This window comes from Heterocephalus glaber, unplaced genomic scaffold (genome assembly GCF_053883595.1).
Source record: "Heterocephalus glaber isolate CG9 unplaced genomic scaffold, H.glaber_assembly_v1.0 deba00001472, whole genome shotgun sequence".
Taxonomy (NCBI): Eukaryota; Metazoa; Chordata; class Mammalia; order Rodentia; family Bathyergidae; genus Heterocephalus; species Heterocephalus glaber.
Window position 1 is genome coordinate 64925045 of NW_028258315.1, and position 24484 is coordinate 64949528.

At 36.3% G+C, this 24484-nt stretch overlaps 1 protein-coding gene across 13 annotated transcripts in view; it reads right to left on the reverse strand.

The window, feature by feature from the left end:
- The window catches only part of Golga4 (golgin A4), a 126009-nt gene that overhangs the window by 28471 nt on the left and 73054 nt on the right, over positions 1-24484 (reverse strand). For all 13 annotated transcript variants that reach the window (XR_015439512.1, XM_087182078.1, XM_087182077.1 and 10 more), the window contains 6 exons: positions 21961-22092; positions 18951-19106; positions 13301-17541; positions 12416-12537; positions 11764-11894; positions 1347-1460 (listed from right to left, as the gene is read on the reverse strand). Coding sequence is in view for 12 of the 13 variants with exons in the window: in XM_087182078.1 (XP_087038204.1) it covers positions 1347-1460; positions 11764-11894; positions 12416-12537; positions 13301-17541; positions 18951-19106; positions 21961-22092 (4896 nt within the window). In the remaining variant the exon portion in view is untranslated. The remainder of the gene's footprint in view (positions 1-1346; positions 1461-11763; positions 11895-12415; positions 12538-13300; positions 17542-18950; positions 19107-21960; positions 22093-24484) is intronic.

Below are 24484 nucleotides of genomic sequence, written 5' to 3' on the forward strand. Positions count from 1 at the left end.
TATCTGATAACTGACATTGTGTAATAAATTCTCTCAAGTGTAAGTGATGAAGAGTGTCTATTCACTTTCCCAAGGCTCTCACGACCATGCTAGGAAAAGACCATCCTGGATGAGTGAATACCTTTTAGAAAGAGAAATGGTACAGTATTAGGTTTCTCATACTGGAACAGAACATGTTCTGTTGGTATGTACTTGTTGGATTGCACAGTAGGACAAGAAGCCACAAGGTAAACATGGTCTCTCATAGCATCAATTTTATTTTTAGAATTATATGTATTTCTTTTTTAAAAATGCTTATATACACAGCAACAATTCTTTCTTTGAATTCTGTCCAATTTTCTAAAATCACCCCATTGTATCTGCATCTAGTCCATTAACCAAGAAAAAAAGAATGGAATAGAACCATCTAAAACCACCAATTTTATACAACTACAACTAAGAATATATTATAAAGTAGCATATAAATTTTACATAAGACTTTAGCCCAAAACATAAAATTAAAAACACTATAGAAAGCATATTACAAAAAATTTTTTTGAAATAAATTTGACAACTTCTAAGAAGTATCTTGGAAGACAAATTAATGAATCTAACTCTGGAGGAAATACAAAATTTGAATAGCACCTATTAAAGAAAGTATATTCTTTTTAAATTCTATAAAATCGGTGGTAATGTCTCCTAGATCTTGATATTGTAATTTTAAAAATGTATAATTGATACTGTGTAACAGGAAGAAAAGGTCTAAAGGAGCAGGGGAAGTAGGAGGGGTAGGGGAAAAGAAAAAAGGGAAAAGAAAAAATATGAGAAAAGGAAAATAATGGAAACAAAGTCTTTGCAAATAGGGAAGGGTGGAGGGGGTGAAGGGAGGGCAAGGGAAGGGGGGAAAGAAAAGAACCAAGATACTCATGTAATGGTACAAGATCCCAGTGATGAATGTAACTGTATTTTATACCTAAAATGTACCAATAAACTTAATGGGAAAAAAAAAAAACCATTATACTTGTTATAGACCACTTTTGGCTAGGAGGACCAGGGCTATGAGATTCATTTTTTTCTGCTATTTTTTTCCCCTCATGGAAAAGACAAAGAAGCACTGACACAGTAAAACTTTAGGTAGTCTGGTAGACTTTGGATTGAATTTCTACTACAATATTTATTGTGTGAGCTTGAACATTTATTCAATCTCTTAGAAGCTTAGCTTTACTATCTGTAAAAGGAACACAAGAATCTCTTCAAAAGGTTTTTGTTAGGATTAAATGGGATAAATATAATATTAGTAGATACGTCAAATCATAGATTTGACAACATTTTCAAGAAACATGCAGAAAACTCAAAATTCCTCTCACATTATCATTGCCAGCATTCTCCTCCTGCTGTAGCTTTTCCTGGCATTTCTTCTGCAGTTCCTCAAGTTGAGTTTGCAGGTCCATTACTTTTGCAGTCATTTCTTCTTCACGAGCCTTTAGAATAAAATAATAGTAATAATAATGTGTTAATAACATCAAGAGAACATTGCAGAGAGGCACGCCAAGGTATAGAGCAAACTACCTCTGTAGGAGAAATAGGTTTTTGAGACACACAGTACTATTTTAAATTTATTGCTATGCTCTAAACAGTTTTCTTCATGCCTCCGTTTTAACTGTAACCCCTTTTTAATGCTGCTCATTATTCCTAGGATATCATTTTTCTTACTCTTACTCCCTCTGTTCTCACCTGACAAATGTCATGAAGGTGTTTCTTTAAACTAGGGTTCTCAGGTCTTATGCATGAGATATATAACACTTTTGCGACTATGTAATACAAATCCTGTGTTTTAAGACTGGCATTTTCTGTAATTTGGATTTGATTTCCAGAAAATATTTGTTAAAAATAAAGTAGAAGGTATGTTTACACACAAGACTTTTCAGCCACCTGGCAACTTAATCATCACAAGTTGTGGGGATGGTTTGTTTTTGTTTTCACCCCATGTAGATAGGCTATATAAGTCAACAGTTGGTTTTCTGTTCAAGTTTGGCAAGTCTGCATATCTCCTATATGTCTACTTCAAAATGTTCAACTAAACTCTTAAAAAAAAAAAGTCACTGTTTAAAAAAAACCAAAAAAAAAGAAAAGGCCAAATTTAAAAAGCAATGTGTGACTTTTTGGCCAAAGGATCCTACTTGGGAAAGTGGGCATACAAATCATTCTCTCTTGTCTTGATTGCCCTGGTACAAGGCTGTTGCCCACCCTTATAGTCTTTCATTTGTCTTGGTAAGTACTGAAATTTATTGCACAGAACAATCCAGACTTCTCAGTCTTATAAATCTTGCAATAACCTTTGTGCTAAAAGAATATTTGGAATTGGAATATTGATCTGATTTGAGTAATGAAGACAAGTGTTTGCTGAGTAAGAGACTTAACAGGAAAAACAACTACAAACAGGTATCTGATTTAACAGATGTTGACTTTCCAGAAACAAGAAAAAAATTCTTAAACACAAACTCCTGGGGCCGGGGATTTAGCTCAGTGGTTTTGCCGCCTGCTGCGCAAGCGCAAGGACCCGAGTTCATTCCCCGGTACCAAAAAAAAAAACAACAAAAAAAACCCCACAAACTGCTGATTGGGTCCTGTGACACAAAATAAAGTATTGAGCCATAGGACACTTGGAAAATCTAATTTTAAGTAACACTCGTCATAAAACTTTCTTAGACTGGTTGAAACAACCCCTTTTTTCAACATAAGCAAAGCAGAGATCTCTAGCAATTAGCCTCCTTAGATATCTCCCCACTGAGGCATACAGTAACCTGGCTTCCACACCTAAAACACTGATAAGTAAGATTGTAAAATATTCATGTTAGGTAGATACTCTATCTCTGAGCTACCTTCCACAGCCCTCTAGTCTTCTTTAAAAAAAAAAAATCAAACTGGATGCAATTTCCATTATATACCATTCTCAAGTATACTTTACTCTAATCTTTTAGCCAAACACCTGTATTAGTTTCTGAAGTTCGAGAATGTGATTTCCTCCACACAGAAAAGCATGAGCAAAGGTAAAATATGGTGACGAACAAGCTAAAGTTGAGTTTAGCCAGAACACACACGGAACTGGAAGAGGTATCACTGGAACAATGGACATATTTAGGAAGACAAGTAATATGACCACATCTTTGTTTCAAGATAGAAAATAATTCTGACAGGAAAAAAAATAGATACATAGGGTAAAGGGCAGTAACAAGGAGATCGGGGGAAAATTAACACAGCACAATGGACCAGATAAAAAATGGTACCCAAAACTACAGCAGTAACTGTAATTAAGAGCAGAGGAACATGAAATATGATTCAACAAAAAAACCCCACATCCTGAAGAGCATACTATATATTTAATATTGTGCTGGAGATATAAGCAGATTTCCTATCCTAAAAGGTACGTGGGTGTCTATGTATGAAGAACTTAGGGAAGTGGGAATCAAATATGGCAAAAGTTCCTACCACAGCTTCTTTAAACTGGAGAATAAGAATATTACTTAAGACAGGAAAGACAGGAAAAAGTCTCTATGCTTAAATTTGCTATTAATAAAAGATTTTAACACATCACAGAAATACAGCCTATGATATGTTTGAGATAAATCATAAATGTGACAGCTTTTCAGAAGAGGAAAAATAGCCTACATAATACATACAAATTCCATATAACACACCAACCTCAGAAATTTTGAAATGGGAGACTGTTAAGAGAAAATATCTCATGCTCACAGCCCAGAGGTAGGGGCTTCTGGGCTGCCATTCCAACGCTCCCACGCCAGAGGAGGTGAGCAGCGTGGGCACGAAAAACACCTCCCCCCCACCCCCCCATTCAAAAATGAGAAGACACGTAAACAAGTCTCAAAACCAAATTTCCAGATCACCTACAGCAACATGAAAGGAAAATGAGATGGAACCCTCCGATACTCAACCACCTGGACTCCCTGAACTGGCAACAAAAGAGGGATCTGGAAAAAATGAAATCACAAATAATTTCTCAGATAACAGAAGAGATTGTGCCCACAGTGCAGGACATGATTAATAAATCTAGAGAGGAGCTGAAGAACATGATGGAATCCCAACATAGGAAACAAATGGAATCCATAAAACAGATACAAACAGATTTCCAGGAGATCAGAAGCTCCACTGAATGTCTACACAGCAGAATGAGCCAATGTGAGGACAGAATTTCAGATATAGAAGATAAGATTGCAATTACTGACCAGGAAAAGAAAAAATTGCTTCAAAATTGCAAAGGACCACGAGAAATCAATCGAGCAGCCGCTAGACAATGCAAAGAAGAGTAACATAAAACTGAAGTCAATGAAGAAAGAGGAGAGAGTGCAAGTGACATAAAAAAACTGTTCACAGAAGCAACAGCAGAAAACTTCCCAAGCAGGGGAAATGAACTGACATACAGATAAGTGAGGCATATAGGACTCCAAATAGCCTTGATCAAAAGAAAATCTACATATAGGCATATAATTGTTAAGATTCCAGAAAACCAACAGAAGAACAAAATTCTACGAGCAGTTAGAGCAAAGAAACAAATCACATACAAAGGAAAACCCATCAAAATCACAGCAGACTTCTCAACGCAAACCATCAAGGCAAGAAGAGCTTGGAGTGACATATTCCAAGCCCTAAAAGAAAACAGCCTCCAACCCAGATTGATGTACCCTGCAAAATTATCTTTCAAAATTGATGGAGAAATAAGATACTTTCATGACAAAGAGCACCTTAGGAACTTGGTGAATACCAAGCCATCACTCCAAAAAATTTTAGACAATATCCTAGGAACAGACAATGAGGATCACAACCACAGGAGGCACAGCAGAATGAACCCATCGGGTGCAACAAGCAATTAAATGGAAAGAGGGAGAATTCAACAAAAAGAAAAAGTCATGACAATGATAACTCAATATGTATCAGTTATAACCATCAATGTTAATGGTCTCAATTCACCAATCAAAAGAAATAGACTAGCAGAATGGGTCAAGAAGCAAAATCCAACAATATGCTGCATACAAGAAACACACTTAATTCAAAAGGAAACTCTGAGACTGAAAGTTAAAGGGTGGAAAACAATACTCCATGCGACGAGAACCCAAAAAGAGGCAGGAGTAGCTATCCACTTTGCAGGTCAAGTAGATTTCAAACCAACACTGATTAAGAGACAAAGAAGGACGCTACATCCTTGTAAAGGGAACAATCCAACAGGAAGAGATGACAATCATAAATATCTATGCAGCAAACACTAGTGAGTCAAGCTATATAAAACAAATACAAAGAGACATGAAAAGTCACATATGCACTAATACAATTGTACTGGGGGACCTCAATACCCCACTGTCACAAATAGATCAACTAGACGAAAAATCAGTAATGAAATACTAGAACTCAATCCAACTCTTGAACAAATGAACTTATATGTTTACACAGTGTTCCACCCCACCAAAAAAGAATACACATTCTTTTCAGCTGCACACGGGTCATTCTCCAAAATAGACCACATGCTCGCTCATAGAACATGTTGAAGTAAATGCAAAGGAATTGAAGTCATGCCCTGTTTATTATCAGACCATAGTGTGATGAAATTGGAGATCCATAACAAAAGAAACTGCAAAACTTTCATAAACACATGGAAATTGAACAACACACTTCTGAATAACCAATGGGTCACAGAGGAAATTAAACAAGAAATCAGACAGTTCCTTCAATTAAATGACAATGACAATACAACATATCGGAATCTATGGGACAAAATGAAAGCAGTCTTATGAGGGAAATTTATAGCACTGAATGCACACATTAAGAAAACAGAGTGTGCTCAATTAAGCAACCTGATGTTGAACCTCAAGGTTCTAGAAAAAGAAGAGCAGGACAAACCCAAAGCTCATACAAGGGAGGAAATTATAAAGATCAGAGGAGAAATCAATGCAATGGAGACTAAGTGAATGATACAAAAAATTAATGAAGCCAAGAGTTGGTTCTTCAAAAGAATCAACAAAATGGACAAACCCTTAGCCAACCTTATCAGAAAAAGGAAAGACAAGGCCCAAATCCATGCAATTAGGAATGAAAAGGGTGAAATTACAACAGACCCAGCAGAAATCCAGAGGATCATCAATACCTACTTCCAGAACCTATACACCAATAAGATGGAAAACACAGAAGAAATGGACAGGTTCCTAGATACATATGAATTACCAAAGTTTAACGAAGACCTAAAAGTTCTAAACAAGCCAGTGACAATCAATGAAATTGAAAACGTAATTAAAAACTTACCAACTAAGAAAAGCCCAGGTCCTGAGGGCTTCACTGCTGAATTCTACAAGACATGTAGAGAGAAACCACTGCCACTACCGTTGAACTCTTCAATGAAATTGAAAGGGAAGCAATACTCCCAAATTCATTCCTGGAAGCAAGCATCACCTTGATCCCAAAAGCAGAGAAAGACCCAACTGAAAAAGAGAACTATAGGTCAATCTCACTAATGAATATGGATGCAAAAATCTTTAATAAGATACTGGCAAATAGAATGCAGAAGATCAAGAAGATCATACACCCTGATCAAGTGAGATTCATCCCAGGGATGCAGGGATGGTTCAACATATGCAAATCAATCAATGTAATACACTATATCAATGAGCCAAGGACAAAAACCATATGATTATCTCCATAGATGCAGAAAAAGGAGACAAAATCCAACATGCATTTGACAAAATCCAACACGCATTTATGATAAAAACCCTACAAAAAATTGGAATAGATGGTCTCTACCTCAATCTGATAAATGCCATCTATGAAAAACCAACAGCCAATATCATACTAAGTGGTCAAAAACTGAAATCCTTGACACTAAAATCAGGAACAAGACAAGGATGTCCACTGTCAACACTCTTGTTCAACATAGTTCTGGAAACATTAGCCACGGCAATTAGACAAGAGAAAGAAATAAAAGGAATAAAGGAATATAGGAAATGAAGAAGTCAAATTGTCATTATTTGCAGATGACATGATACTCTATATAGAAGACCCCAAGAACTCCACCAAAAGTCTTCTAGACTTCATAACCAAATTCAGTAGAGTAGCTGGATACAACGTCAACAAACAAAAATCAATAGCTTTCCTCTACACGAACAATAGACTCACTGAGAGAGAAATGGGGCAAATAATTTCTTTTGCAATAGCATCCAAAAAACTGAAATACCTAGGAATGAACCTAACAAAAGAAATCAAAGACCTCTTCTCTGAAAACTACAGCACTCTGAAAACAGAGACTGAAGATGATATCAGAAAATGGAAAGACATTCCCCTACTCCTGGATAGGAAGGATCAATAAGGTGAAAATGGCCATACTTCCAAAACTGCTATATAGATTCAATGCAATCCCAATTGAGATCCCAACAGCATACTTCACAGACCTTGAGAAAACAATCCAAAAATTCATTTGGAACAAGAAGATACCCAGAATAGGAAAAACAATTCTAGGTAACAGAGACATGGCAGGGGGTATCACAATCCCCAACTTGAAACTATACTACAAAGCTACTGTGATAAAAACAGCATGGTACTGGCAAAGAAACAGACCTGAGGACCAGTGGAACAGATGAGAAGATGCAGTAACAATGCCAGACACACTCAGCCATCTCATCTCTGATAAAGGAGCCAAACACCCTCACTGGAGGAAAGATAGCCTCTTTAATAAATGGTGCTGGAAAAATTGGGTTTCAACTTGCCAACGATTAAAACTAGACCTATATCTCTTGCCATGCACTAAACTAAAATCAAAATGGATTAAAGATCTAAATATTAAAATAGAAACCCTGAACTGGCTGGAACAGAGGTTAGGTAGAACTCTTGAAGACATTGGTGTAGGAAAACATTTTATGAACAAAACCTCAGTTGTCCGTGAACTAGCACAAACAATGAACAAGTGGGATCTCTTCTTATTAAAAAGCTTCTGCACAGCAAGAGAAACCACCAGCAGTGTGCAGAGACAACCCACAATGTGGGGAAAAATCTTCACCTCCTGTTCCGCAAAGGCCTACTATCTCAAATCTATAAAGAACTTAAAAAGATCAGACCTCCCAAATTTAAAGACCCAATCTGAAAATGGGCATCTGAAATGAACAGACATTTCTCAGACAAAGAAGTAGAAAGAGCAAATAAATACATGAAAAAATGTTCAACATCACTGGTCATTCAAGAGATGCAAATGAAAACAACGCTGAGATTCCACCTCACTCCAGAAAGAATGGCTGCTATCATGAAATCAACCAATAATAAATGCTGGCAGGGCTGTAGGGGAAAGAGGAACCCTGCTCCACTGCTGGTGGGATTGTAGACTGGGGCAACCACTGTGGAAATCAGTACAGAGATACCTCAAAGAACTAGGACTGGAAGTCCCATTTGACCCAGCTATTCCCCTGCTGGGTATCTTCCCAAAAGAATTAAAAGAATCATACCACAGCTATATATGTGCCCCCATGTTCAGAGCAGCACAATTTGTAATAGCTAAGACTTGGAAACAGCTCAAATGCCCATCAACTAGAGACTAGATCAAGAAAACGTGGGTTTTTTTTTTTAATGGAGTGCTACTCAGCCATAAAAAATGAGAAATTAGAGACATTTATAGATAAATGAATGCACATTGAGGCGATACTCTTAAGTGAAATAAATAGGACACACATGTGTAAATACTGAATAGTTTCTCTAGTGTGAGAAACTGAAAGTGCAAATAAGGACTAAAGGGTACAATAGATAATGTGAAATAGGAAGAACAGGGGCAAAGGGGAAGGGGAAGTGGGAGGGGTAGGGGAAAGGAAAGAAGAGAATGGAATTAATATCAGAAAATGGAAAAATGGAAACAAAGTCTTTGTAAATAGGGAGGGATGGAGAGATTGAAGGGAGGGCAGGGGAAGGGGAAAAAATATGCACCAAGAGAGATTATGTAAAGGTGCAAATTTCCAATGATGAATGTCATCATATATTGTATACCTAAAATGTACCAATGATTAAAATGAATAGTTGATAATGTGAAATAGGAAGAAAAGGTCGAAAGGGGTAGGGGAAGTGGGAGGGGTAGGGGAAAGGAAAGAAGGGAAAGGAAAAATGATGAGAAATGGAAAAAATGAAAACAAAGTCTCTGTAAATAGGGAAGGGTGGAGGGGTGAAGGAAGGCCAGGGAATGAGGAAAATATAAGAACCAAGATACATCATGTAAAGGTGCAAGTTCCCAATGAGAAATGTAAATGTACTGTATACCTAAAATATACCAATAAAAGAATAAAGAAAAAAAGAAAAAATCTCAGAATCAAAGCAATATGTTCTTTGCTAAGAACTGCTACTATCCCTTTCAAGTTTTATATATTTATATATATTTTTTTAAATTCAAGACAGAGTATGCATTTGGGGTGTTTATTTAGGGATTGTGATTTAACTGCAAGTTACAATTATAGTCAGCTCCAGACCTGGCAGTTGAAAAATCCAAAGATATACTGGCCCATATAAGAGCCACTAGAAACCCTAGAATTGCTAGCGCCTGAGCTGTGCCTATTCTGAATTGAGATGAACTATAAAAGCAGGGTGAATTTGAGAAAATTTATATATGTATCTGTGTCTATATACATAGACACAGAAATCTGCATATACACATACTATATATACAATGTATGTGCATGCGAGCATATATATAATCATATCTTGGTATCGGCGGGGATTGGTTTCAGACCATCTTTCCCCATACCAAATTCCACAGATATTCGAGTCTCTTATTTAAAAAATTGTATTGCATATAACTTATGTACATCCTCATGTATATTTTCAGTCATTCTGAGATGACTTATAATCTTAATGTTATGTAAATAACTGCTACACTGTATTGCTTAGGGACTAAAGGCAAGAAAAACAGTCCATACATGCTCAGTTCATACAGTTTTTTTCCCAAATATTTTCAATCAGCAGCTGGTTGAATCACAGTTAAAAGAGCAGTGGATTAGGAGGGCTACTTGTATGTGAATTTTATACTGACTACATTTTGAAATGATACTATTTGGGCTATACTGATTTAACATATTATGAAAATAAAGTTCATCTGTTTCTTTTTAATGTAGCTACTACGGTAGAAAACTCTAAAATATGGCTAACATTACATTCTAATGGATAGTGCTGGTGTAAGGCAAGTAAGAAGCTTGGCAAACAATTCACCCTACTCCCTTATCCATCTTCCACTTCCTGCCCACTTGCTGTACTATTCCCAACCTGAAGCATAGAGGACTATTTCCTCTACTTCCCTAATATACAGCTCATCTACAAGGAGGAAGGAAGCATGCCAGAGAGCCTACAGTTAGTTATCTGTCTCCCTGCTCCCTCACTGACATAACCACATGGGATTATCAATATCCTTGAAAAGTCTACCATGTGCTACCCCACATATCCAGAGACAGAAAAGTAGCTCACAAAAGAACTCTAGAACCATGAAAGATTTTATCCCTGCAGATATAGCTCCCCAACTTAATTATTCATAATAGTTGTTGTCTTCTTAAAGTCCCCCCTACACTTTTTTAGAAAAAAGTCTTTAGTTATGGAATATGCGAAGTTAATGAAGAAACTCTGTTCTACCACTCATTGTGTGGTTTTAAGGAAATAACTTTGCTGAACTTGCTTTTCCTTCTATAAAACATGGAAGACAGAACTAAACTAGCTATAATGTATCTTCCAATTCCAACATTCACTAAACATTCTTGAAGTAATAATATTTTTCTAAACTTAGCACATATGCACTCTAAAGTATAAAAAAAAGGGAAAGTATTTAAATCTTTTCATATTGAAATTCAAAGTTCATAAACTATACAAAGGTGGCATTTACAGTATAGACATGTGTCATATCCTGAAATTTCAACCATTTCAATTGCATTTAAAATAATAATTAGTATCTATTCCTAGCTCAGATGTCTACTGCTGATATATTGTAGTAGTTGAGGCATGTTTCTCCCATTTGGCATTCTTAATCACCAAATGCTTCTTGGCGTATAGTAAAATAAGGCTGGGAGTAATGAAATAACAGAAGAATATATGACCTAAGAATAATTTACTCTGTTGTACATTTGAAAATGTTCTTGGGGTCCAAAGTACTCATTAGCATGCATGTCTTTATCTTCATGGCTCATTTTATTCTATTAGTGCAATTTCGTTAGAACTTACTAAGGTTAAACTAACCTGGCTTTAGGAAACATTTGACTGATGCATTTCATTTTTTTTCCTCAATTTGCCCTCCCACCCACCCAGACCAACAAAAACTGCAAATTTAGTAGAGATGGAGTAGTTAATGGGTTCTCCTAGAAAGATTCCAAGTTAAGCAGCCACACTCAAATATACACAATAACTGTCCCATTACTTGGACTTCACCCCAGCATAAGGTCTCAATTCTTAGACTGGCTCTCTCACACTTCAGCCTGAATTTATCAGGAAGAAAGAAAAGAAAATCTCTTCTTCCCCTCAGTAACTGACTGTTGGTTCAATACCAGCAAGTAGGCTCTACTGCCTGGACAGCAAAATCTGATCACAAAAGTATAATCCAGGCAGAAATCAATTAGACTCATAAATCTATAGGTAGTTCAGAAGTACTAATTTGGGTAACAGTGCACAAAAACAAGATAAAACAAAGCACACTTTTACATAAGAAAAACAGAAAATCTTATTCAACACTGCCATAAAATCTATTATAGCCAATTTCAAAACAGAAAAAAAAAAATTTACATCAAGGATTTCTTCATATCTTTCAGTTGTTCTTTGTAGATCGTCATCCTTCTCTGCAATTTTTTTACGTAACTGATTTATCTCTTCTTGATGGCTTTCTAAAAGTTCAGCTTCCACCTCCTGGGCCTTACCTAATAAATGAAAATGGACACACACAAATAGATACATTAGTCAACGGTGAATATCTATATCTCAATTTTACTAAGAGACCTCATTTCAAGTTAATTTTGGCAAAATTCAGTAAGTTTTACAAGATGCTTAGTGATATACCCAGTGATCAACTGATCAAAAGACTTTCAAAGGGGTGGGAATTTAGCACAGTGGCACCATGCCCACCTTGCAAGTGCAAAATCCTGAGTCTGATCCCCAGTACCAAACCGCCCCCCCCAAGAAAAAAAAAAAACCTTGAATGCAGCCTGTCTTTATAAGGTAGTTATTAACTAATGATTTCAGATTCTTTCAGCTATTCTTGCTCTCTTTGAGTCACTGCAAGGCAGGGCAAGGCAGAGAACTTCCCAGAGACACTGGTAGAGAACTTCTTGAACGAGAATCATTTTTCCTCCAACTTAATTACTTATGGCAACTGTAAAAAAGAATAAACTTACAGTCTCTGCTGATTGTGATTTATTCCTTATTGAAAAGCTGTACTTACTGATAGTTTCTTTTATGGTCATTTCCAGCTCCTGTCCTTTTTGTGCCAGCTGGGTATTAAACTCCCTCATCAGCTGTTTTAATGTGGAATTATGCTTCAACTCAAGATCCTCCTGCTCCTGTCTGAGTAACAAAAACGTACAGTTAACTGCTGCCATACAAAAAACAAACTGCAGAGTTACCTGGACTTCAAAACAGTTCTTACAATATAATCTCACTGGTGTAAAAACAATTTTAAGGGTATGTATGTGCACATGCACGTGTGTGTGTGTGTGTGTGTGTGTGTGTGTTTGTGGTCCAAGTACAGAAAACTTCTGGAAAGATATACAAACTATGACTGGCCCTAGAGAGCGGTCTGGGGGCCTGAAGAGTATTTTTCCCACTTTAAAGTGCCACCATAGGTACCTGTACTATATAATAATAATGCTACTTCTAAAATAATAAACCAAAGAGAAAATAGTTACTTGTTATATTGAGACAAAGGTTTTTTTCCCCCTAAGTGGTCATGGAATAATACTGCCTCTTGTCTTAAGTTGCTTTTTAATTTCTTTCAGTATTTTCACTTACTAAATTTATGTTTAACACTTTTCTTTTCCAGTACTCGGGGATCAACCCAAGGGTTCTTTACCACTGAGCTACATCCTTAGCCCTTTGTTTTTTTGTTTTTAATTTAGACACAAGGACTTGCAAAGTTGACCAGGCTGCCCTCAAACTTGTGAGCCTCATGCCTCAGCCTCCCAAGTAGCTGGGATTATAGATGTGTACCTCCATGCCTGCCTTACATTTAACACTTTGTGAAGGTGAAGCGTCCAAATAACTTAAAATAACTGTATTAGGCACACACACAAAAAGAACAATTAAAGAGGAGTGGTGAAATAAAACTTACTTGATTTTCTCCTTCATGTCTTGTTCACATTCTTTCTTTAGTATGTCCAATTCTTGCTGATGCTCCTTCCTTAACATTCGAAGGTCTTTCTGCAATCTAACAATCTCCTTGCTCAGTTTCTGCTTTTCTTGCTCTGCCCCTGCTAATTTAAACTCCAGGTCATTGTGCTGGGCTTCCAAGTTACTAAGCAATTTGGGTTGGATCACATGTGATTTGGAATTTTCATCAGTACTGTCTTCCAAAACTTCAGTGGGCTTATTTTTTCCATCAATGTGTTGCTGTAAGCCCTGTAATTTTTCATATTTTGAAATCAACTCTTCCATTTCAAGTCTATGTGCCTCCTTCTCTCTTACTAAGCAAGAGTTCAGCTCTTTTATCTTTTGTTCCATGGACTGACAGGTTAGTTCCTTCTCCTGGAGGGTTTTCTGGACATCGTAAACCACATTTTCCCAGTTTTGCTTTGCCCCTCTATTATTTTTACCTTCCTCTTCTTCCACATACTGGGATACTATCATGGAATGTTTCTTTTTCTCTTCAAGTTCTTCTTGAAGATGACCTATCACAACCTGATCCTCATGTTGTTTTGTTTCAGCATGTTTTAACTTTATCAAGACCTCCTGATGCTCACATTGCACTTTAGAATGAAATGATGTAATTGTCTCTTCTTTTTCCTGTTCTAGCTTTTGCAGCAGCTTTTCTTTTTCAGTTAAACTTTTTTGTAAAGCACTGATTTTTTCTTCATAAGCCATCTGCACACAGCTTTGGGAATCTGCTTTTTTTTGTTCAGTACATGCTGCCATATTTTCTGCTGGTCTGGACATATCTGCTATTTCTGATTGTGGAGAACTTTCCAATAACTTAAGTTTTTCTTCTAAGACGTGAGTTTTGCTCTCTCTTTCTTGCAATTTTTTATTTAGTTCACTCAAATGGCTTTCTGTACCTTTTTTATACAGCTGTTCTTTCTCCTCCATTTGAGACAACAACCGCTTCTTGATAGCAGCCATTTTTTGTTCAGCTTTTTTCTTCAGTTCTGCTAATTTTGTAGCACTTTCTAACTCAAGTTTATCTATCAATGTTTTTAACTCTGCTTCTTTGCTTTTCACACTTGAATTCACACATTCTAATTCTTTCTTCTTAATTTCAAGTTCAGCTTCCCTGAAAGACACTTGCTTTTCAAGCCTTAAGACTTTTTCCTCAGCTTCCTTAACTCTGTGCTCCTTTTCTTCTCCTAAGTCTTGAAAGTGCTTAAGTTTCTGAACCAATTCCTTCTGTTCATTATCTTTTTGTTGATTGTAATTTTTAAGAACTTCATTTAAAGACTCAATTTCAATTGTTTTCTGAGTAATATGATCCTCTAATTCCATAATCCTTGCTGTTTGAGCCTTTAACTCAGTCTCTAAATTACATTCCTTTTTCTCCATCTTGTTCTTATCTTCCATTTCACACTTTAGACATTCAAATTGTTTCTTTTGCTGATCAAAGTCATCCTTCAATAAATTTATCTGCTCATCCTTTTCACTAGCTTCTTTTGTTTTTAACTCAAGCTGCATCTGTGTTTCTTTAATAGTGTTTTGATATTGTACAAATTTTGATTGTGCTTTTTTCTTCCATTCTGAGAATTTGTTAGACCAGTGATCCACCTGCTCAAGAGCAGAAATTTTCTCTTTACTCAGAGTATCAACTTTCAATGATAAATCTTGCACCTGATCCTGTAGTTCATGTTGTTGTTTATCATACTGCTTACTTAATGAGGAAATGGCTGTTTCTTTTTCAGTCAGGCTGATACTATTCTGAAGTTGAGCATTCAAATCAGTTAGCTGTTTTCTAAGAATGACAATCTCAGATTTTTTTTCTGTAAGCTCTTCTTTCATCAATGTGACAGCATTGATGTTTTCTGATAATTCTTTCTTTAACTGCGTGATACAAGACTCCTTTTCTGAGGCAACCTGTTGTTGATTACCTCCTTCCTTCTGTAGGGCTTCTTTTTCTGTTACGAGACCTTCAATTTCAGCCTTCATGCTCTTAATTTGATTTTCCTTTTCTTCTAACTGATAGGTGGCCTGTTGAAAAGAAGTATTTAGTGTATTTTGCTCTTCTGTTAGCTGTCTAAGTTGTGCTTCTAATTCAGAAACTTTGCAAGTTTTCACCAGGAGTGCCTCCTTAACTTTAGTTGTACGGTGCTGACAATGGGAGATCCTAGCAACAATGGCATTAGTTTTACTCCTACTAATGTCTATTAGTTCATTTGTTTTAGCTTCCAATAAAGCTTCAGTTTTCTTACAGTAACTATCTAGCTGAAACGCTAGTTCCTCAGACAGTGTTTTGAATTCTAAGTTTTTGTCCTCCAGGCTTTTCTCACTTGTTTCACATAAAGACTTCAAACTCTGGAATTCCTCATCCTTGGTTTTCAACTTGTCTGTTAACTCAGAAACCTTAAACTTATCTTTTTCTGCCAGCATTTTCAGTTCAACTAGTTGTTCCTGAAGAGAAGTATTTTCTTTCAAAGAATGATTCAACTCAACTTCCAACTTTTCAAGTTGTACTCTCAGTTTAGTCTCATTTTGTGAAACAGAAGACATTTGAACAGACTTCTGCTTTAGCTGTTCCGGCAATTCATTTAATGTTGCATCCTGCTTAACACCTTCTTCCTTCAGCCACATTATTTCCTCATTCATCTCTTCTTTTTCACACCTACCTATATGGATCTTTTGCTTCAGTTCTGCTATCTCTTTTTCTTTCTTCTGAAATTGGATTTCATATTTTTCCTGAAGTTCTTCAGCTTGCTGATTAAGTTTCTTTTCCCAGCTTGAGACAACATTATTGAGTTCTTGCTGATGTACCTCTGTGAGATTTTCTATTTGCTCCTTCTGGTTTGTTTCAAGTCTTGATACTGCATCACTGATTCCAGCTGAGTTAGCCTGTGTCATTTCCAACATTTTGACATTGAACTGCTTTTCTTTCTGACTAAGCTCTAGGACAGTATTTTCAAGCTCTTTTTTAAGTTTGGCTTCCTGATCCACCAGTTTCTTCTTTAATGTTTCTTCTGTCTCCTTTGCTTTCTGCTTAATTTTTTCCATCTTCTTTTCTTGATTTTTAAATTTAGTTTCATATTCCTCCTGCAATGTACTAATACTGTCCTCCTTGGCTGACAATTTCTGTTTGAGTGTCTCAATTTCTTTACATTGTCCTTCTCTTATTTGTAAAATTGTATTTTCTTTTTCCATTAACATTTGCTTTGTCTGCTCTTGTTCAATGTTATTATCTTTAAGTTGGGACTCATATAACTGTGTTAAAGATGTTACTTTTTGCTCTATTTCACTATTCTGTTTTTCAAGTTGCTGCATTAAGTCCTGCACCTGCATTTTATGAGATTCTAACTCCATACAAACACTTTTCTTTTGTGTTTCAACTTTAGCTACCTGATTGGTAAGAAGAACTTTTTCTTTTTCCAAATCCAACAACTTCTGCTGCAATTGGGCCAGCTGCTCCTCATATGCTTTTGCCTGGTCATGTGTGGTGCTCTGGTGTGACTGAATAAAATCCAGCTTAGCAGATGCCTGGTGGAGTTCTCCTTCGGATCTTTTAATTTCTGCCTCTAACTTTTCTACATGAGCCTGCTGTTTTTCCAAATGCTTTTCCTTTTCCTTCAAGAGAAGCCCCAGTTCATTAATTTGATCTTTTAATGCTTTCTCAGTTCTCTGAATAGATATTTCTTGTTCTTTAATGATTTTTTCAACTTGTTCCTGATGCTGATTTTTCTGTTCAACTAGCCTGGTTTCCACTTCCTGCTTCATTTTATCTGCTTGATTTTTTAGAACAGAAAGTTCCTCTTGTAGCTTGTTATGGGCTTTCACTACTTCTGACAGTTCAGAAGATAATGATTCCAGTTCTGTCTGCTTCACATCAAGTTTTTCTAAAGTCTTTTCATTCATCTCTTCTATGTGAGCCTGGAAGAAACTGTCTTTCTCTTGCAATAATGTTTCTTTTTCTTGTTCACATTTTTCTCTAAATGTTTCCATCTCAGTCTGATGCTGTTGCTTTAAGATTTGGAGTCTTTCAGTCCAAAGGTTATCCTGCTGATGCTGAAGGCTCTCCAATTCTGCCTTATGTTTTTCAGCCATGATTGTAATTTCTTTATTGTGCTTATTTTTTTCAGCTTCCAAATGAACAGCTAAATCTTCTGATTGATTTTTGTTTTCTTGCAAGCTTTTTGCCAAAGAACTTTCCAATTCAAGAATTCTCTGTTAATGAAAATGGATTTATTTTTAGCAATAATATACAGACATGACATCTGCCAACCCACTTAAAGGTTAAAATTCAGATAAATAACTTTACATATCATACCAAATACAATAAAACAACAAGCAATATGTTTGCTCTGAATTACTAAAGAAATCATATAATAAAGAGAAAAGATTATATTTTTAACATACTTCAGAATTCCAGATTCTTTCTATTTACTGGGTAACTATTTCAACTACTACTTCTTTCAAGAATATTCTAAATGGATAGTCAAAACAGAAATAAATTGCAATGCATTATAGTAACTTTTGTGAGAAGATGGATTTTTCCCCATATTTATTTTAAGGGTTATGGTATAGTATTTTATTACTTAAATAATTTAATTTTAGAAGAAAAATCATGTATATGATTTTTCTACCCCCAAATTATTAGATTTTCTTTAAAAAGGAACTTACATAAAATTTTACCAACAATTAATTACTATTATCTCATAAAAATATCAGTTTTGATTCTAAAGAGAAAGGTGCTAAGTAACCTAGAGCCATAGAAAGTCACAAGGAACTACCAAATCCCACCTCTTCACGTGACTGGTAAGGAAAGTAAGGCATAATTAATTTACAAAGCTAGCAAGTATAAGACACAGGCCTCTTATTTCACTCCACTATGCCATTTCATAAATGTTAATAATGGAAAAATAAAGCATAATTCAGAAATGTGGGTAAGGAGTGCAACTGTTTCACTGTCTATATCAAAGCAAAAAAGTTAGTCTAAATAGCATTACTATGTTTTTCTAAGAGGTAGCACATTTCAAAATACTGCTGAGGGAAAGGGCCAGAGAGCCTCACAAATGCACACACTGAGGGGTGTGTGTGTGTGTGTGTATATATATACACATACATATATATATATATATATACACACACACATATATATACATACAAACATGTTCATTATAGGCCTATGTTTAATGGGGAAAACTTAAATACAAAAGCAGGGAATTGGTATAACTAAACTCTGACATAAGCACAGAATGGATAATGTTTAGGACATGGCACGAGATGAAGGAGAACAAGCAGGAAGATGCTAGAAGAAGCACTGCTTGCAAAGTGAGGCCACTTCCTAGAGATCAAGGGTAAGTGGGCAATGCAGAGGAAATGCCATGGAGCCTGAGTACAAAGAGGCAGAATGAGCAGCTGATAGAAATACAGTTAGCTAAAAGGCAAAACCAGAAGCACCATGTAGCAAATACAGAGCCCAAAGCCACACTGTGTAAAAATGAAGGGCATATATTTTTATATATCCCAGTAAAACAAAAGCTGCTCTGAAAATATAATGACTGGAGAGGTAATAATAGTCTCCATATACAAATAATTTCACAGCTCTGGAGCCTACACATTGTTTATCTTACAGTTCTGTAAGTCTCTGCTTCTTGCTGAAGGTCCTGAAGTTTATTTTCATTCTCTATGAGGATTGCTTTTTTCTGCAACTCTAACTCTTCCAGGGCCAAAGATTCTTGCTGCTCTTTTGCTTGGGTGATCTTCAAATATTCTGATTGACTCTTTTCCTGTGTCAAAAACAATTAATACCATTTTAAGCCCACATAAATCTTTAGCATTCCCAAAGCACTTCTACAAGAATCATTCTTTTCATTTAATCTGCACCCATCCCTGTGAAATAGGCAACACTGTCATCTCTCTCATCTGCAGAAATGAGGCACTAAAGCTATTTTCCACTATAGCTTTGCCACAATTACTCTTGATATGAAAAGTTCTGTTCCAATAACCACACTATGTCGTCTATTTTTCCATTACTTAAAATGTTTTACAAAACACTGCTGAAAGTGAAAGGTCTTATAATTGTTGCTACCTCACCTCTGAATAAGATTTGTATTTCAACTCTAGATCTAGAAACTAGATTTTAAGTTTATATACTATGTGAAAAACATCTCATTATAATAGGGTCTTTCACATGGAAAAGCCAATCAAAATCAGAAGAATACTTCTGAATATATGGATCAGATCAAGGAAATATCTATAAAACAAAGCCTACAGAACTCTTTCTAGATGATCTGGGCTCTAGCACATCCTCAGTTCTGAAAAGCTTCTTTGTCCTTACTATGTATCAATATTTATATTTATATTGGAAGTTTTTACTGTTTTGGGAAGAGAAGCTCTAGAGAGCACTTTTCACATTAAATTAGCACACTAAGTGATAATGTCTTCATTGAACTCTAATTACAGTAAGTGTACTTAGCTATACTTATTACTTAGACATAAATTATTTTATTTGTTTACTTACTTCTTTATTTTAAGCACTGGGGATCAAACTTAGGACTTTGCGCTTGCCAAGCCACTGAGGTACATCCCTGACCCAGACATAGACTACTGACAGCAGTATTTTCAGATCACTGTATTCTGGTGAAGCACAATGCTTTAAGGAATGACTATGTTTGTGTGTGTGCACATATGCATGTGTGTATATGTGTGCACATACACTACTAGGGGTTGAACACAGAGCCTTCACACTAAGCTACATGCTCAATCCTTTTTTATTCTGAGACAGGGTCTCATAAGTCACTGGGCTTGCCAAGTCACGCTGGGCTCAAACTTGCAATCCTTCTACCTCAGCCTCCTAGAGTGCAGATATACACCACCACACCTACATAAATATATTTTAAATGCAATTTTTCTATATCTGAATAAAAATAACAGAGGAAAATTTAAACTCTGCTGAATTAAGAAAGGAAGAGAATGGTGGCACAAGCCTGTAATCCCAGCTCTCTGGGAGGCTATGGCAGAATGACTGTAAGTTCAAATCCAGCCTTAGTGGCTTAGTGAGACCCTGACTCAAACTAAAAATTTTTTAAAAGGCTGGGGGGCGGGGTAGCTGGGGATTTAGCTCAGTGGTTCTGGTGCCTGTCTCGCAAGTGCAAGTTCCAGAGTTCGATCCCCAGTACCAAAAAAAAAAAAAAAAAAGGCTGGGGATGTGGGTCAGTGTGAAGGCCCTGAGTTCAATCCCCAGTACTAAAAAAACAAGAAAAACAAAACAACAAAAAGAAAGGAAGGGGAAAAATATGTGTATGTATACGTGTGCCTTTCTTGTTCTACTTGGAATATATCTTAATATATCTGTTCCTAGAAAACAATACTAAAATGTCAATGTTTAAGGCCCAGTGCCTCCAAAGACCCCAAACTATTCCAGCAGGAAAGCTCAAAGTTGGTCTTTACTAAAGGCTTTTTAGCACTATGTCCAATTTCACTTACATTCCACTTTCTTCCTTAATTTCCATCCCCCCATTTGTTTTGTTGCCCCTATTTTTAATTTGTGCTGTCTTGTTATAGTTTAAATATTCTTATAGACTTCTCTAAGTTCTTATAAACTACTCCCTTTTTGGACCAACAGATAATACAAATAATACAAACACATGTCCATATATGTGTAAATTTCACAACCACACACTAATTTCCTATATTTTAGCTAATCTAACCATATGTAAATTTATGTGCCTATTTGCCCCACAAAGCAGATCAGAAAACTTGCTACCTCAGATCAAGAATTCTTGCTACTAGAAATTCCGAAAAGCTCAGACTCAACTAAGAATGAAGAAAACAGAGATGCAGCTCAGTGGTAGAGTGACTGCCTAGCATGTGCAAGGCCCTAGGTTCAATCCCCAGTGCTGCGAGGAAAAGACAAAAAAAAAAAGGAATTAAGAAAATAATGTATGAAAAGAGATTAAAATTTTAAATACTATTTCTCATCTTTTTGCATTGAATACATTTTTTAATTATATATATTATTTTATTTTATATTAAAATAAACTACATTTTCAGTATTAGCACCCTTTATAGTAATTTTTATATATAAAATTTTTACAATTGAAGAAAAATATTTTTTGTTTTAAATTTTCAAATTATACCAGTTGAACAAATCTTTCAGCAAAAATATGAATCTTTGCTTTTCTGGTTATTGGTCTTGTTAGTTTGGTAGATTTTTTAAAATTTAAGTTTATTTCTTAAACAGCATATTGACTGACATTTTTTCCTTCTTTCAATGCAATTCAGATAAACTTTGGAAGCCTTGAGCTCTGGATACATTCAGTCTGTTGAGTTTTCAGACATTCTTCCTAAATTATGTAGTCATTATTTCAATTAACCTTTCTTCTTTTTTCCTCTTAATTACAGATTGTTGCTAGTATGGAAAGGATAAATGCATTGATGAAAGCCTAGAAGATCAATAATTTAATTTTCACACATTACTAAGCTAACAAACTCTGACAGCCTTTTTTTGACCTATCTCCTATCCTCAGATCAAGGCTGCCTGCCAGTGGTCTAACCTAAAGCTAGGAGGCAAGGGTAAGGAATGATAACTCTTTTAACTCTGTGGAGTTTAGCTGTAACAAAAACAAAATAGGTACTTACAACAGCTACTTTCATTTGATCCTGTAATTCGCTTTCTCGGGTTTGAAACTTCTTGGTCAATTCTTGCTCTTTGCTGATCAACTGCTTTTCATGCAGTTTCTGTAGTTTAGTAATTTGTTCTTCTGAGGATTTCTGAAAATCATTCAAATAGATAAAGTGAAAATACCCAGAATGAAATATCTAATTCTACAACTAAATAACACTTTAATATAGTTTAATCAAACTAATAACATTAAGAGGAGAAACTAGAGCATATTCCCCCACAGAAATCAAAAGTCACCAAAGCCACAACAGTTCAAAGAAAAACCAGTAATATTTTTCTTAGTTTAAAATAGAAGTGCTGCTCCTGTGGTAGATGTCTATGAGGCTGAAGTTCCATTTCCACAAGGTGCAGGGAAACTCCCCACTGAAGCATAGTGGGCAGAAGAATAAGGGATGCTGTCAGAGAAGACAATTCACTGTGGTCAAGCTGCCCTGGCTGCACCAATATAATAATGTCTAAATTTCTAGGCATGGAATATTTATTAAAGAGTAACTGGGCTCATTTTTTTTTTGATAGGAAAACTCGATTTTACATAAATGCCAAAAGCATAAATAAACCCAAAAGTTACTATATTCAAAACTATCAATAGAACGAGGGAAGGAGCCAGGCACATCCGCGGATGCCGCAGAGGGGTCCCTGGTTGCAGAGAACCCGCCCCATCCAGCCCCTGCCCCCAGCAGCAATCCACTTAGCCACGCAGGTGCCTGCAGGACCCCCATGCCCCCCGATCCTCTGGCCTCTTGGCTGTACCGCCACCTGGTTCCACACTACAAAGACACAGGGGACACCGTACCACTAGACCATTGTACTGGGTAAGTTGGAGGGATCATCACCTCCCATCAGAACCAGGACTATCTTCAGGGGAAGGGCAGTTGGAACCTGCAGTACAACCCTGCAGAGTTCAACCCTACAGGAGGACAGGGAGTTCAACTTGGGACTTGCAGCCAGAAATCTGCCTGAATCTCATGGGTCTGCAACTGGCTTGCTGAGACTCACTGACTTATATCTGCACACTGCTACCCACGTTGCCTATTGTGACAGCAAAGACATAGCCTGAAGCCTCATTTTCATTTTTATTTTTTATTTCCAAAATTAGTATTATTGGGGGTTTTTTCCTCCTCTTTTCTTTAATTTTGTTTTCCACTCTGCAAATTTTTGTTTTTCTCTCCCTTTTTTTTCCTTTCTTTTCTCTTTCCTTTCTCGCTCTCTTACACTCACGCTCTTGCTGTACCACATTGTTCATCTCCCTTTTTGTTCCTGTTCTGGTCCTCATTCGGATTTCTTCTTTATTTTTCTATTATTCTCCTTTTCCTTCTCTCGCCTGTGTCTTCTGGCCTCACTGCTAACCTTCCCCTATACTTCTACCTATCCCTCCCTCCCCAACTCCTTCTAACTCCCCATCCCGAAGGGTAAAGCTGTTATATTGAAGAGTTTATTCACTATAAACATAAGTTGGCTTGGTCCTCGATTTTTATTTAATTCACACAGTTAAACGTGATAGATTAATAACTACCACAAAATGTCATTTTCTAAGATGTACTTGATGCTATGGTGATGCTGATTGTATCACTTGGGCTAAGGTGTTGTTACTGATCTAGTCAGTGGTCCTTCTTGGTATAATGAAAATGAAATAGCCTCAGAGTCATTAGAGACTCAAAACTTAAAGACCAGCTATATCTGGAAGACACCTCTGAGAAGCTATCATTCCATAAGGGTTCTAATTACAAGCAACAAAGGTACTTACAATAAGCAATTTCGAAGTATCAACCCAGGAGGTACAGTAAGGACAGTACCAAAAACAAAAATGAGAAGACATTTAAGCAAGGCACAAACTCAGACTTCCACCCCAGCAAGGGTAAACCCCCGGGGAAATGAGGTGGAAAAGTCCAATAATCAACCACCTGGACACCCTGAACTGATAGCACAGGAAGTAACAAAACAGATGAATGAGGCTCTAGAAAAATTCAAAGCAGAAATAATCACCCAGAAATTCATACCAGTGAATGGCCATATTAGGAAAACAGAGAGAATGAGATAAATAACCTAATGCAGAAACTCAAGCTCCTAGAAGAAGAGCATAACAAACCCAAAGCTCGTACAAGAAAGGAAATTATAAAGATCAGAGCAGAAATCAATACAACGGAGACTAAGAGAACAATACAAAAAAATCAATGAATCAGTTGGTTTTCTGAAAGAATAAAAAAAAATCGATAAACCATTAGCCAACCTTATCAAAAAAAGGAAAGAAAAGGTGCAAATCCATGCAATTAAGAATGAAAAAGGTGCAGTCACAACAGATCCAACAGAAATCCAGAGGATCATCAATACGTACTTCGAGAACCTGTACTCTAATAAAATGGAAAACAAAGATGAAATGGACAGGTTCCTAGATACATACGAACTGCCAAAGTTAAATGAAGAAGACACAGAAATTGTAAACACCCCAATTACAATGAGTGAAATTGAAAATGTAATAAAAAA